Source organism: Schistocerca americana, chromosome X (genome assembly GCF_021461395.2).
Source record: "Schistocerca americana isolate TAMUIC-IGC-003095 chromosome X, iqSchAmer2.1, whole genome shotgun sequence".
Classification (NCBI taxonomy): Eukaryota; Metazoa; Arthropoda; class Insecta; order Orthoptera; family Acrididae; genus Schistocerca; species Schistocerca americana.
The window spans coordinates 941,050,028-941,065,845 of record NC_060130.1 but is presented as its reverse complement, the minus strand read 5'-3'; the positions used below and the strand labels follow the sequence as shown (position 1 = coordinate 941,065,845).

Genomic DNA, 15,818 nt, shown 5'->3' with positions numbered 1-15,818 from the left:
TCATAAGTGTTAAGAAACACAGTATTTTCATTTTATTTTAAATTTTATACATTGTATGCAGACCTGGTGGACGTTTTGCATTAAAGCTTCCTCTTCGTGTGCCGAAATTTAATTGACACCCGCCCACTTATAGGCTTCCTTTAGCTTACAAATTTAAGACGGAAATATGAAATTTAAGTTAATTTTTCCACTTAATTTTTTTTTTCTAATTTAAAAAGCCACAGAACGCTATCTTTGTTGTCATATTACTAGATACTACTGACTTAATTATAAACAGTATCTTCTCTGTTCCAGTTCTTTGTATTATGTAAATATTTATTACTGAAAAGCAACAAATTGTATTTTTACAAGTTTTTATGAATTATTTATGTGAAAACTCCATCTTAAAAATTTTGAGAATTACACAAAATATTATTTGTTTAATATGTTAGTAGTCACTGCAAACAGAGTGGAAAATATTTTTCTGTGTAAAGCGTTAAAAATTTTTCAACATTCTGCATATTTTGCATCATTGAATTTCTGCTGTAAAATATGTATGTTGGCAAGACTTTTTCCAGTTCTCTTCTGTTTGTAACAAATGAGTGAGAACTTACATATAAATCATTCCACATTGAGTTTTACATTTTGTTTGAACTTTTTGTTAGACACAATGTCAGTGACGAACTACAGTAGTGAAAGAGTTAGGTGTGTGGGCTATGAAAAAAGACAAGAAGGTGGTGTTTAAGAAAAGTGAAAAACACTTCACAGTTGTTGGATATCTGTCACAGGTATTGCAGAAATATCTTGGTTGTTCAAGTAATGGTACAGCATCACATCCATTGTGCAGGAATTGCTGCACTCACTCAACAAGAAATTTAGTGGCAACCCACCTGAACAATCACCATCACAGGAATGTGAAACTGAAGAAGACAGTGCAGATGCTTATATTCTTGGGTGTGTAGTTGCTGATGTGTTGAATATTAGCGTTCTGCTGTAGTCCCTACTATATCCCTCCTTAGCCCCTTAACCATCCAGGTAAGGTAAGAAGCATAAGAAGAAAACAGTACGTAAAAAAGAAAAGTGGAAGAAATTGAAACAAATTTTACACAAGCAACATCTTCAAAACTTTGTTGGTTGATTGGTTGATTTGGGGGGAGGGGGGGGGGGGGGGGGGGGACGACCAAACAGCAAGGTCACTGGTCCCATTGGATTAGTGAAGGATAGGGAAGGAAGTCGGCCATGCCATTTCAAAGGAACCACCTCCACATTTGCCTGGAGTGATTTAGGGAAGTCACAGAAAACCTAAATCAGGATGGCCGGATGCGGGTTTGAACAGTTGGCCTCCCAAACGCATCAAAACTTTGTGAAGTGTATAGTGTACATGCACGTGGTGCAGAACCTGAAGATAGTGATATGTGCACGAAATGTAATGTGTAGTTTTAAAAACTAAATACTACTATCTCAGCAGCCACCTATACTGAGAAGGTACAGTTACCGACACTGATACCAATTAGGTACTCTACAGCAGCAGATACGGAAATACATACCCACTTCCTCACATTATTTGATTTCAAAAGCTTGTAAAATAACAAGTGAGAAAGGTATTTGGGCATGCCCAGATTCTTACTGCACACATGCATAGCAAGATGATACGCTTACTGTTGCTCTGGAATATTACCTAAGTGATGTCAAAGACTGCAGCAGGTAAAGCCCTGAACAGGCTGATGTTATTTCTATTAGCCAAAAATGATGAAAAAGGTAAAAAGATACATGACAATATCAATAAGAGAAGCATATCTCCTAATGAAAAAGGAGAACACTAATTTAAAAATCAGTCTCACAAAATTTTACCACTCATGACCAAAATGGGTAAAATGCCAGCCAGTGAAGGAAGTAGTACATGTATTTACTGCACGAATTTGAAACTTGTTTGTTTTGCCATAAGTGTCGCAGGAAAGAAGTACACAGATACGTACCTGATGCTTTTGTGTGTATGTCAAGAGCTGCAAGATAAATGTTTGTTGCAGGAGAGTGCAATGTATCCTGATACTGAAGTGATGACTGTTGAATCATTACATCTTCAAGATACTGACAATGACATAACCCATGGATTGTGGGAGGGAGGAGAGTTGGTGAAAAAGACAGTAGAACAAGAGAAGTTTGTTACAGAGGTTAGGCATTGCATCATGAAACACGTAACCCACCATTTTATCTGGAGAATTCAGAGACAGACCACAGCAGAAGTAAAAATCAGCCACATCCCAGAATACTAATACATTAGTGCTTCATTTCAACTTTGCTGAGAGCTGGTCTGTTGCTTTGCAGAACAAAATTCAAATCAACCACTGGCACACATCACAGGTACCAATATTCACATGTGTTGCTCACTTCCTTGGAAAATCACAGTGTTTTGCTGTTTTCAGTGGTGATCTCATTCGTGACAGTGCACATGTGTGCTACACAGTCAGCATAGTAATTAGAATGAAATTGTCACTCTACAGCAAAGTGTGTGCTGATATGAAACTTCCTGGCAGATTAAAACTGTGTGTCGCGCCGAGACTCAAACTCAGGACCTTCGCCTTTCGCGGGCAAGTGCTCTACCAACTGAGCTACCCAACCACGACTCACACCCCGTGCTCACAGCTTTCTTTCAGGAGTACTAGTTCTGTATGGTTCGCAGGAGAGCTTCTGTGAAGTTTGAAAGGTAGGAGATGAGGTACTGACGGAATCAAAGCTGTGAGGACGGGGCGTGAGTCGTGCTTGGGTAGGTCAGTTGGTAGAGCACTTGCCCGCAAAAGGCAAAGGTCCCGAGTTTGAGTCTCGGCCCGGCACACAGTTTTAATCAGCATAGTAATTGATGACATAGCATCTAGAAGCCATTCATTTCCTTAACATGTGTATGTGACTAAGGGCACAGCATCTCATTTTGAAAACTGCTTTCAGCTTAATGAGCTTGGTCAATATTGTAGCACAGGGAGTTAAGACAAGAAAATGGATATTTCCAGCAGCAGGTCATGGAAAAAGTGCATGTGACGGGCCACGAGGTCTCTCTAAATCTCCAGAATGAAGCTGCTGATGCTGTAAGAGATGCTACTGTATTTGTACACACCATATCAACATTAGTAACATAGGCCTACATGAAATTCTTGATTCTAAATGGAAATAAATTAAGGTAATGCCATTTAAAGAGAGAGAGAGAGAGAGAGAGAGAGAGAGAGAGAGAGAGAGAGAGAGAGAGAAGAGTGGTCTGCTATAAAGTCTGTGGTAGGAATTCAATCAAGTCACTACTGGGTTGCATCCTGGAGTGGCACACACATTGCAAGAACAGTTCTCCGTGAAATGCAGAGACCACAGTATACATTAGAAGACTAGTGAGCCACTTCATTTCTTGTGCGTGTAACAATCAGTGATGGGTGGGACAGATAATAAGTGTGCCTCATGAGCTGCAAGATACGAGGGTTGGAACTTTAATAGTGGCAACTATTTACTTACAGCTCGTACAAAATAGATACATGTTTCAAAGTTTTACTGACCTTCAAAGTAGTCACCAACACTTGTGTATAACCCATTGCCAGTGATGTGGAAGTCGTAGGATACTCTTGGGACATTCCATGTCAAGTCACCAAGGTGTTGACACCAACCATGTCAGATTTTGATGAAACTTGGTACAATTACTTCTTTTATCATCCTGAAAGCACTTGTAAAATTTTTTTGCTCTATCTCTTATAGTTTTTTTTATAAATTTTTAAAGTTTTTAGATTTGGCGTTGTTTCAGCAGTCGGAAATCTTAACTTAAACGTGTCCTCACAACTAAAAAAAATTTGTACATTAAAGAATACTCAAGATATCAGTATGAAATTTTGGAATAAGTTTGTGTATTATATCTAAATGTTAAAAAAAATTACCATACAGATATATTAAAATCTTCCAAATGAAAAAAAATTTACAAGGTTTTTTAAGCTAACGGATGTTTAGTTTTACAAAAACTGCAATATCTAGAGTCTCAGACCTGATAGAAAGCTCAAATATGTTTTAAAATATTCTTAATTGTATAGGCTATTAGACAAAAGAAAAATTATGTTGGCTTTTTAACCTGTTTACTAGTTATCTGATTTTTAAAATAATATTAATTATATTTTAAAAATAAAAAGTACCAAGTGACTTAAGACACCGAAAATAAGTTTTTGTCTTCTTGGAGTAACAATGTACGCTTGGATTTTGTCTTGTTACTCATGTGTTTTGAAGTAAAAAATTATTACAGTGTTAAATAGTAGTATTTTATTAAGTTTATTCGAACTTTCAGTAAGTACTGTTACTTAGATTACAGAGATTCTTTTCCAATATCCTATAAAAGTAACCAGAACAGTAATCAGACCAAAAGTGAAATCAGTATGTCAGATATTCAAACCTGTAGCATAGGGTTATTTAAAAAATCTGACTGTTTCCAAACAACCTACACACCTTCAAAAAAGTTACAACCGGTATCTGAATTGAGTGAGGAAGAAAAAGATTTGATCCACTTACGATCTGGAATTAATCTGTGTGAATTTAAGAATATATGTTCACACCACAGCTACCACTTTTTAAATGTTTTTGAAAAGTATCAAACAACATGTGTAGACCCACTAAAAAAACACAAAAAGCCCATCAAAAAATTGTTGAGAAGTGTAGGCTTGGAGCTTTCTAAACAATTAATGACAAAAAATATTAGCATAAAACCTGGACAAAAGCTTTGCTCAACATGCTGTAACTTTTGTGAAGAAAAATTAAAAGTTGAAGTCAATGAAAGTGAAACAGATGATGAAGTCATGGTTGAATTAGAATCATGGAATCCAGAAATGAATCCTTCGTACGAACAAACATTGCTCTTGATAATTTAGGTTTAACGCCGATAAAGCTTCATGGCTTGTCAGAACAAAGTAAAGGGTCTTATTTTAAAAGGAAGGTTAGCAGTATTGAAAAGACTGCAAAAAAGGCGGTTTCAAAAGCATTAAAATATGATGCACCAACTACTGATGATGACGAAGAAGATACAAGTGTGGTTGAGAAAGCAAAGGATTTTGATGTAATGATTTCTCTTATGAAAGAGAAGATTTCATCTGTTGGGAGGTCTAGAAAAATCCAGATTCTGACCTTGGCTCCAGATTCTTGGAGTCGAAATAAAGTGATGAAAGAATTTAATGTAAGTGAGTACATGGTGCGACAAGCTAGAAAGCTAAAATCTGAAAAGGGTATTTTGGAAACTCCTGGTAAAAAAAAAAAAAAAAAAAAAAAGGTAAAACTCTTTCTGAAAATACAGTAAGACTTGTAACAGATTTTTATGAAAAGGATGAAAGTTCCAGAGGGCTACCTGGCATGAAAGACAAAGTAAGTGTTCAAAAAAATGTGTACATGCAAAAAAGACTCATTTTGTGTAACTTGAGAGAACTCTATTATTCTTTCAAATGGGAGAATCCCGAGGTAGAAGTAGGATTTTCAAAATTTTGTTTCTTGAGACCTAAATGGTGTATCCTTGCTGGTGCTGTAGGCACACACACTGTATGTGTATGCAGTATCCACCAGAATGTTAAACTATTACTGGATGCCGTGAAAATTGAAGAATCTTACAAAGACCTAATTAAGATGCTTGTGTGCAACACAGAAAACTGCATGCTACATCATTGCGACAGCTGTCCTGCAAATACTGCACTAACTGAGTACTTAACTGAAAAATTAAGTAAAGATTATGATTTAGAAGAAGAAATTGTGATCAGTCAGTGGGTTAACACAGACAGAGCAGAAATGATCAAACAGTGTATCAGTGTTGAAGACTACATTTCTTTATTGGTTAGGTCATTGGAAAAGCTCACCCCGCACTCGTTTATAGCAAAATCCCAATCAGCAGCCTTTAAAAGATTGAAAGAAGACCCACCACCCAAAACAGCAATTATTGTGATGGATTTCAGTGAAAATTATTCCTTTGTTATACAAAATGAGATCCAAAGCTACCACTGGAATAGAGGTGATTGTACTCTACACCTAGTTGGAGTTTTTCTAAGAAATGAGGAAAACAATGTTTTTGTTTCCAACCACTGTTTTATTAGTGATGACCAAGAACATGACACTGGTTTGGTTAACTTTGTACTAAAAGAAATTACAAAGTGGCTGTCATTACATCATACTGACATTGACTCAGTTCATTACTTTACAGATGGTTGTGCTGGGCAGTACAAGAATAGAAACAGTTTTAAAAATTTGACTGAACACTTGAGAGACTTTAATTTGAAGGCTCAACACTCTTTCTTTGCAACAAGTCATGGGAAGTCAATTTGTGATGGCCTAGGAGGAACTATTAAAAGAATTTTAAGGAAAGCCAGTCTACAGCTTTCAGGCAAAGAACAAATACTGACAGCAATCAATGTGTACAAGTTTTGTGAAAAAAATATTGAAAACATTCATTTTCACTTTATTGACAAAAAAGAAGCTGATTTGCTACGGTTAAAACTAGAAGAACGTTTTTCAGCACCCGAATCATTCCTGGAACAAGAAGTTTTCATAACTTCAAACCACTTCCAACAATCAACCTTGAAATTAGAAGGACTACAAATAGTGTAAAACCCTCCTTAGTCTTTTCTTTCCATTCTGATTGGGTTCGTGTTGAACCATCCATAAATAGCTATGTGGCTGCAAATTATGATGGTAACTGGTACTTTGGACTGGTAAAAACAATATTCAATGATGAAGGAGATGCAGAAATTCTATTTCTACATCCTTCAGGACCAGCTGCATCATTTTATGGGCCTGAAAGAGAAGATTCTTGCATAGTGCCTTTGGAGCACATAGTCTGTGTAGTAGACGCACCTCAATCAAGCGGCACTGGAAGAATGTATTACTTCAAAAAAAGACTGTATCAAAAGAACTGAAAGCTCTTGGATGAAGTAGAAAAACAGTTTGAATCAGCATTAATGTTTATTAAAAAGACAAAATTACTCAAAAAATTCAATGTTTCAAGCAATCAGTTGGGTTATACATAAGTGTCGTAAGTACACTATCTTTGTACATAATTCTAATGTAATCTACTATAATTAATAAACATGTTAAAAAGCCATCATTATTTTTGTTTTATCAAGTAGCCTATATGTTTAAGAGTAAATTAAAACAAATTTGGGCATTCTATCAGGTCTGAGACTCTAGATATTGCAATTCTTATAAAACAAAACATCCGTTATCTTCAAATATGTATAATAAATAAACTTGCTGCAAAAATTCATGATGTTATCTAAAAGAGTATTTAAGGTAAGCAATTTTAAAGTTTTGAATACAAATTAAATTTACCATATCCGAAGGTTCGGAAAATGCAAAACATAAAAACTTTAAAAATTTATAAAAAAAGAAACTATAAGAGATACAGCAAAAAAAAATTTGCAGGTGTTGTCAGGATGGTATTAGAACCATTTGTGCCAAATTTCATGAAAATCTAAGGGGGTGGGTGTAAAATTTATTTTTTATTGGGTGATTTGATATGGAATGACCCTCTTAGCAGCACCAGTTGTATTGACAATTCGAGCAGCGCTGTCTACTGCCCGATGAATTTGTAGCAGTTCTGAAGCAAATGCCGTGAAGTGTTTCCTTCAGTTTAGAAATCGAGTTGAACTTACGAAGGCTTAACTCAGGGGAGTGCAGTAGGTGGTATAGCACTTAGCAGCCCCATCTGTCAACAAATCAGTAACAGCTTGCACTGTTCATTTTTGGAACACAACCTACGACCAGCTAAGAGACAGAAGTGATGACGCTTTCTGCAGGACCTGACCATCATTTGGAAATACGGAAGCGTCCGATCCCGCCCGTCTGCTTTGACCCATGACGTCACAAATATGGCGGAAACAAAAACGCACACACACACTTTCCACAAGAAGCCTAATGACACTAACCGGACAAGCGCGGGAAATGGGGTGTTTCGGGTGGGGGCAAACTAAATATAAACAAATTTAGACGCCTTGCGTGTAAGTGAAGACAGCCATGCATGAATACCCACCCACCTTCCCAGGGGTCGTAACCCTTGCAACCCATAGAAGATAAAGATGCTTCTGTAGCTGATTAGTGTTTTTTGTCTTTAAAAAAAAGCTCACGGGATAGAACGAACAGATCAGAAAGATAAATATAATAAACTAAAACAGAAATTGGAGGAAACAGATAAATAAAATAGGTAATAAGTGTTTTTAAATTAAAAAAAAAAAAAAATCTCACGAGATAGAACGAACAGATCAGAAAATTAAATAAAATAAGATAAAACAGAACTGGAGACAGCCACACTCAAACCAAACTCCGTGCCGTCATGACGTCACACACGACAACACCCTTACGTCACGGGTCAAAGCCGACGCGTGGGATCGGACGCTTCTGTCGACCCCATCATTTTTCTGGACAATGCTCAAACATGTACAGTGCAAGTTGTTACCAATTTGATTGACTGATGGGGCTGCTAAGTGCTATACCACCTACTGCACTCCCCTCACGTAAGCCCTCGTGAGTTCAACTCGATTTCTAAACTGAAGGAAACACTTCACGGCATTTGCTTCAGAACTGCTACAAATTCGTCGGTCAATACACCGCGCCGCTTGAACTCTCAACACAATTGGTACTGCTAAGAGTATCCTACGACTTCCACATCGCTGGAAACAGGTTATACACAATGCTGGCGACTATTTTGATGGTCAGTAAAACTTTGAAACACGTATCTGTTTTTCATGTGTTAATGTCATGTCATAGCTGACAAGTAGCAGTCCTTCCATTTTATCATTTCTCAAGACAGTTAACATCCTGTGACTATTCATATTTTCTAAACATGGTTTTGAAATTCACAAAAAGTTACAAATTTTCATAGTTTATCACCTTTGGTTCTTTATTACAATTTTCCCTTTTGTTACAACATTTTCACAAGTACTCTCATTTAGAGAGGTCTGTAGCATTTCTCGTCTCATCAGAAAATCATAATATTGTAGTTTCAAAGAGGTATCATGCGGAACTTCAACTTATATTTTTTCAGCAAACTTTGAAATAGTGATGTGACATTTGCTCTTGACCTGTATGATTTGAGATGAAATCACCCTTGAGTGGGGTGCTATTCTCTAATACTTCACCTCAAAAAGTTTGGAAAATGGTGTCAGTAGTGAAACAGGTAGTTACTGACACCTCTCCTATCACCTGTCTTATGGAGTGGTTGAACAATGGCATATTGCAATCTCTTTGGAAAACTGCACCAAGTTATTGATTTATTACATATTTCAGAAAAGACAGTGCTTATTACATGATCTATAGTACTCTGTTGGAAACACCAACAATACCACACAAGTTTTATTTTTGAGAGAGTCATCTTCATTTCAGAGGTGGGGAGTGAGACATCCAGGAGATTGAATTTTATGTGGGTTGCCTTTTCAATATACTGCACTGATTTTTCTCTTTAACTGTTAGTCCTCACATTTTCTACTACATTTAAGAAATGATTATTGAACATATCTGCTATCTAAGACTGATCATTTACAGCCCTTACACTTAAATCAACAATGGCATTATCCTGTTGTCTTGTCTCTTATTTTACTGCATTCTATATAGACTTAAGTCTCTTGTAGGAATTACTTATTTCTGACATATAGTGCATGTTCCTTGATTTTTAAAAAATAACTTTTCCTAGTAGTTTATGTAGTGTGCAACTTCTGCAGGATCTTTAGTCATTCTTCCCAACAGTTATATTGTGCTTTTCATTTCATAAGATATTTTTGTGATACATTGTATTGTGTGTTAACTGGGGGACTAGAAACAACAGAGATGCTCCGCCCCCGCTGCAGTGGTCCACAACGACTATCGCAGTCCACTTCACCCCTCCACCGCCCTACACCAAACTACTCTTTCAGGGTTATTGTGCGGTTCGGCCCCCGGTGGACAGCCCCCCCCCCCCCCCCCTCAATGGAACGTCTCACACCAGACAAGTGTAACCCCTAAGTATGCATGGTAGAGTAATGGTGTACATGCGTATGTGGAGAACTTGTTTGCACAGCAATCGTCGACAGGCTAGCTGAGGCAGAATCAGGGGAACCAACCCGCATTTGCCGAGGCAGATGGAATACCACCTAAAAACCACCCACAGACTGGCTGGCTCACCGGACTTCGACACAAATCCGCCAGGCAGATTCGTGCCGGGGATCAGGCGCTCCTTCCCAATCCAGAAAGCCGTGTGTTAGACAGCACGGCTAACTGGGCGGGCTTTATGATACATGGTCATATAATGTCATTTCTGATTAGCTTGCACAAAAAGCTATTTACAAATACTCATATGAATTTATCTTGTAAAAGACTAAATTTTATGTCATTTGGTTCATTAAAAACTTCATCCAAGGTCAGTAAACTATTATTAAAAACATTTATTGTTTGGAGTAAGGTTTTACTGCCACATATTACTCCTCACTACATCCTTCATGTGACCAGAGGCATTTAAGTTAAGTGACCTCAAAAGCAATAAAAGTACCATGACTATGTTCCAACAAGCACTGACAATTTAGGGTGGAGGGCAAATTGAATTGCTACAAAGCGTTCTGTCAGCAATATCGAGAGGCTGCAATGGTGGTTATAACAGAATTTGTAACACAAATATAACATTTCATACTGTAGACAATGCGCTGCCCAATCCACACACACACACACACACACACACTCTCTCTCTCTCTCTCTCTCTCTCTCCACAAAAAATCCTCCGACTGTCAAAAAAACCTACGGCAACATATCACAGTTCCTTGCAGTAACTTAACATAATATTATTTACATGAACTATAAATCCTCAGCGCCTGCAACCAGTTTAATTTTTCTCCCTACTATTTCACACTTTCTATCTACACTATGTACCCATAGCTTATACAAACTGAAAAGCAATTACATGTATTATTAATAATATAATTTAACAGCTATAAATCCAAATCTGTTACTTAGTACTCACCTCTGAACATTCTGTTCCCCATTTGGGATTCTCCTCAGTTTCTTCTTCTTTAATATTTTTACTGCTCTTCTACAGAGAGAAACTGTGTCTAACAGCTCTTTTACTTTGCTGTAACTGCCCTCACCTAGTAAATCTCCCATCACATATTTTCCAATTATTTTACATTTCTTCTTCCTTCTCTGATATATAATCTGATCTGAACCTACCCTGTGGAAAAACATGTTCATATCTGAATCCCCTCCTGTGACATTCAACCATGGTTCTTCACCCAAATCACCAAAAATTCCTGTGGTGAGTTCCTCAGCCTCTGGCTGGTCATTAAAAATTGCGGATACTTCCATACATGCAGTTCTTACAATCGTCAACGGCGTAAAATACTTAAATAATGGGGGATCATGGATTAACTTAGTTCAAACTAGACCGAAACTTGGGAACCACGACAAATTACTATCAAAAACTGTTTCAAAAATAAACAAGTAAGGGAACACGTAACTTCAAAACATTACTACTGCAGGCAAACAAAAGTTTCTTGAAGAAGTTGTATCTGCTAATGTATACACAGTGATTATTTCGACGTAAATAACACCGGACCTTTCAATCTAAGGTCTCTTTTTCACAACACAAATGATTCGAATCGTACTAACTGTCCATTTCTTATTTACACGTATATCACTGTCACCTACGTCTGCTCAACATCACATCCTTTTCTTTCACCTCCGCGCACGGCCAAGACATTTACAGAACCAGAACCAATACATCTTTGGTTTACAGCAATCGATATACAGGTCTAGGAAGTCGGCCAGGCATAGAGTATGTATATTTATGGAGTGAGGATAGTCCACAGCCATGTTCTCAACATCAAACCAGGCTAGTTACTTGATTTTGGGACGTTGCTGTCTGCCTACAGTTTTCGGTAATAGTGCAACTGTAATAATACACGTATTGGTCTTGTTTTATCCGTTTCTGCGGATTTGAGTTTTAGTAACAGCTATGGTGCAGTATTGTCGTTGCAATACGCAAAAGAACGACCAGTAACTTTTTACAGGTATGTACAATAAATGTATAATTGTAAGTATCGTATTGATACGAGGCACTTTATGTATTGAAAAATATCGAAACACGGTTTTATAAAGTGATATACTGTAGAGATAATTTCTGTGATTTTAAGGCCATCTGTTTACAAGTCAAGTGCTAAATAAATTTGTAAGTGTCTTCGGGCAAACTGCCAGTTAATGTATATATAATGGTCAAATAAAATCCATACATAACAGCCTGATTAATTTCCTCCAATTTATACAAATTACCTTGTGTGTATCGGAGTACTTCTTCATGAGACAGTTTCCTAAACAGCTTCATTGGAATGTAATTAATTAAAACAGATTCGACAATATGAGTCAGTGTAATAAAAAATCTTAAAAAATATTTTTGGCTGTCACTTCTTTTATTGCTCAATCTTTGGTCTTGTATTTTTTTGTGCACAGTGTATGCTTTTACTTTCCTAATGAGATAGCAAAAAAAAAAAAAAAAAAAAAAAAAAAAAAAAAAAAAAAACACGTTATAGATATTTTACTTGTTATTAAAAACAGAAGGGTAAGAAAAGAAAAACTAGAAACTAGAAAGAATAATGGACAAGCAGGTAGTCCAAATCACTTACCGTATGTGCTGTAACAGTATCAAAGTTCCAAATGGGTTGTTTTTTCGTGACACTTTGGCGCCGTCTATAATGTCATTGTAACGTAACTAATTACAACAGAGATTTGAAAATACGAATAAGTGCAACAGAAAACATAACAAAATATTGTTGGCTGTCATTTCTTATCACGTTACCGCAAAAACGTAAGTGGAATCTGAGCTATGACACTGTGACGAAAAGGCACAATACAATTGCTCGTTACATATTTAAGTCAACTTCAATTCCTGGTATCAAACTGCTAAGATATCGGTAAAACTCGTATAGAATGCTTCCGATTGTTCATCAGAATACGCTATGTGCTATATGGGCCAAAACGTCCATCCCAAAATCATGAGACTTGAGCTGTAGGAAATGTTGCAGACAGAATTCTCGTTCTACGCATCAAATAGCTGAATCCATACGTGTTTATACTCTATGGTGTTAGGGACCACTAGCGAGAGTATTGAGGCATATATAGCCATGACTGGCTATATTAAATGATTGGATGGCTGAAGTATGGCAACTACAGAAAGTGAAAGAGAGAGAGATTATAGCGAGAGATTTTCATGTATATGATAAATCGCTTCCCTCGAAAATTTCCACCCTTGATACCTTTTCTATGCTACCACATTGACATGTCGTTGGTATCATGTGTACTATGATTGAACCACACGCGAGATGCCTAATTGCTTCCACCATTCTGAGTGGAATATGTAAGTTCTGGATAATGTTTAGCAACCTACAGTCTTCTGTAGTTGTTGTCTTCTGCTCAGAAAACAGCATGTAGATAGTGAATTCTTTATCGTGAGGCTGTACTAAACTGTCAGCGAGGAACTGGTGTTATATGAGTAATAAAATTTTAAGTTGGTTTGTTTAAACTGGATGCCAGTCGCTTTTATTAGCTGAATACGAGAAACTGCACAATTGTTTTTCACTTTATGAACCACAACTAATCTCTATTTTTCACACTTTCCCAGAGAGTGAACAAAATAATTAAATGTGCGTTTGTGTAATTGTTATCAAGTAGTACTCAATTACACATCCAAAAAACTAGAGATTGCTAGTTAACTTCAAACCAACACCGACTGCAGCAGACAACATGTCTGCCCCACTTAATTGCCTATTGAGGTTTTACATTTACAAATTAGAGATTGCCATTTTTTATTATTCTGCTGGTAATTAACGCTTTTGAAATAACAGAATGATGGTCTGCTATTGAGAGATACATTTAAATGAAATGCAAGTAAATTCACTATTTAATTTTTCTGATATTAATAACAGAAGTTTATCATTTTGGCGCACTAATTCCGAACACAGCAACCAACCGCGAAGAAGAACTAAAATTTAGGTGGTCCTTCTTATGCTACACATGCCGAATAAACCATCTGTAACCGATACTTCTCGCCACACTACGTCATCATATCACTGCTGCCTTCTCAACTGCTCTAAGGAGAGCTTCTTGTAGAGAAATATGATGTGTGTAATGCCAGAAATATTACACAATGTTACATTAAATCCTACCATCTGGCAGTGGCTGTGTGGTAGTGAATCGAAGTGTTTGTGTACCTTTGTCTCTTCCATTTAACACGACATCACAGAACGTCACTAGAATTATACCATATCATCATGGCAACAAGCTATAAGAATCGAGGGGCACGAAAGGGAAGCAGTGGTTGAGAAGGGAGTGAGACAGGATTGTATCCTCTCCATGACGTTATTCAATCTGTACATTGAGCAAGCAGTAGAGGAAACAAAAGGAAAATTCGGTCAAGGTATTAAAATCGATGGAGAAGAAATAAAAACCTTGAGGTTCGCCGATGACATGGTAATTCTGTCAGAGACATTAAAGGACTTGGAAGGGAAGTTGAACGGAATGGACAGTGTCTTGAAAGGAGGATATAAGATGAACTTCAACAAAAGCAAAACGAGGATAATAGAATGTAGTCGAATTATGTCGGATGATGTTGAGGGAATGAGATTAGGAAATGAGAGGCTTAAAGTAGTAAAGGAGTTTTGCTATTTGGGGAGGAAAAAAACTGATGATGGTGGAAGTAGAGAAGATATAAAATGTAGACTGGCAATGGCAAGGAAAGTGTTTCTGAAGAGAAGGAATTTGTTAACATCGAGTATAGATTTATGTGTCAGGAAGTCGTTTCTGAAAGTATTTGTATGGAGTGTAGCCATGTATGGAAGTGAAACGTGGACGATAAATAGTTTTGACAAGAAGAGAATAGAAGCCTTCGAAATGTGGTGCTACAGAAGAATGCAGAAGATTAGAGGGGTAGATCACATAACTAATGAGGAGGTATTGAATAGAATTGGGGAGAAGAGGATTTTGTGGCACAACTTGACAAGAAGAAGGGACCGGTTGGTAGGACATGTTCTGAGGCATCAAGGGATCACAAATTTAGCATTGGAAGGCAGCGTGGAGGGCAAAAATCATAGAGGGAGACCAAAAGATGAATACACTAAGCAGATTCAGAAGGATGTAGGTTTCAGTAAGTACTAGGAGATGAAGAAGCTTGCTCAGGATGGAGTAGCATGGAGAGCTGAATCAAACCAGTCTCAGGACTGAAGACCACAACAACAACAACAACAACAACAACATGGCAACAGTCGCACACAGAAAAATAAATATAAGTACTGGGTTTTGTAAGGCTTTTAGTGTTTTTACATGTATTTTTACAGTTGTGCTACAGCTACAGAATTGGAACAAAACTTTATTCACAGCTTAAAATAATATTTTGGATTCATAAACATATTTAGTATCTGAATCCTCTCCTAAGTGATTGTACATTAAAATTATGACTATTTACACCAATTTTCCTCAATTCACAGACTTAGTTTTGTGTTCCTCAAATAGTAAAACAGACTAGTCATTGAAATTCTCAGTTGTTCTTCATACATAATAATAATAATTCGATTTAAGGCATTGTCTGTTAACATGGTATTCTATTTGCAGATGCCAGAAATATGTTGTGTTTTTGGTTGCAAGAACAGTTCCAAATCCAGCAAGGAAGTGGGTTATGTATCATCTATGCCTATACTCTAAGAACCACTGTGAAGTGCATGGTAGAGGGTATGTCTCATTGTGCCAGTTATTATGGCCTTTTCTCATTCTATTCATGTATGGAGTGTGGGAAAAATTATTGAGTGTTTATTTTCCATATTGAAGAGGAATGCAGAAGATGCTGGTTTAGA

At 37.0% G+C, this 15,818-nt stretch overlaps 1 protein-coding gene across 4 annotated transcripts in view; it reads right to left on the bottom strand.

Moving 5' to 3' along the window:
- The window catches only part of LOC124554847 (serine/threonine-protein kinase stk11-like), a 108,328-nt gene extending 96,645 nt beyond the window's left edge, over positions 1–11,683 (bottom strand). For 3 of the 4 annotated variants that reach the window (XR_006968472.1, XM_047128509.1, XM_047128508.1), the window contains exon 1: positions 10,946–11,683. Coding sequence is in view for 3 of the 4 variants with exons in the window: in XM_047128509.1 (XP_046984465.1) it covers positions 10,946–11,286 (341 nt within the window). In the remaining variant the exon portion in view is untranslated. The remainder of the gene's footprint in view (positions 1–10,945) is intronic. The other variant, XM_047128510.1, reaches the window with a different exon arrangement.
- Positions 11,684–15,818: the final 4,135 nt, after the last annotated feature.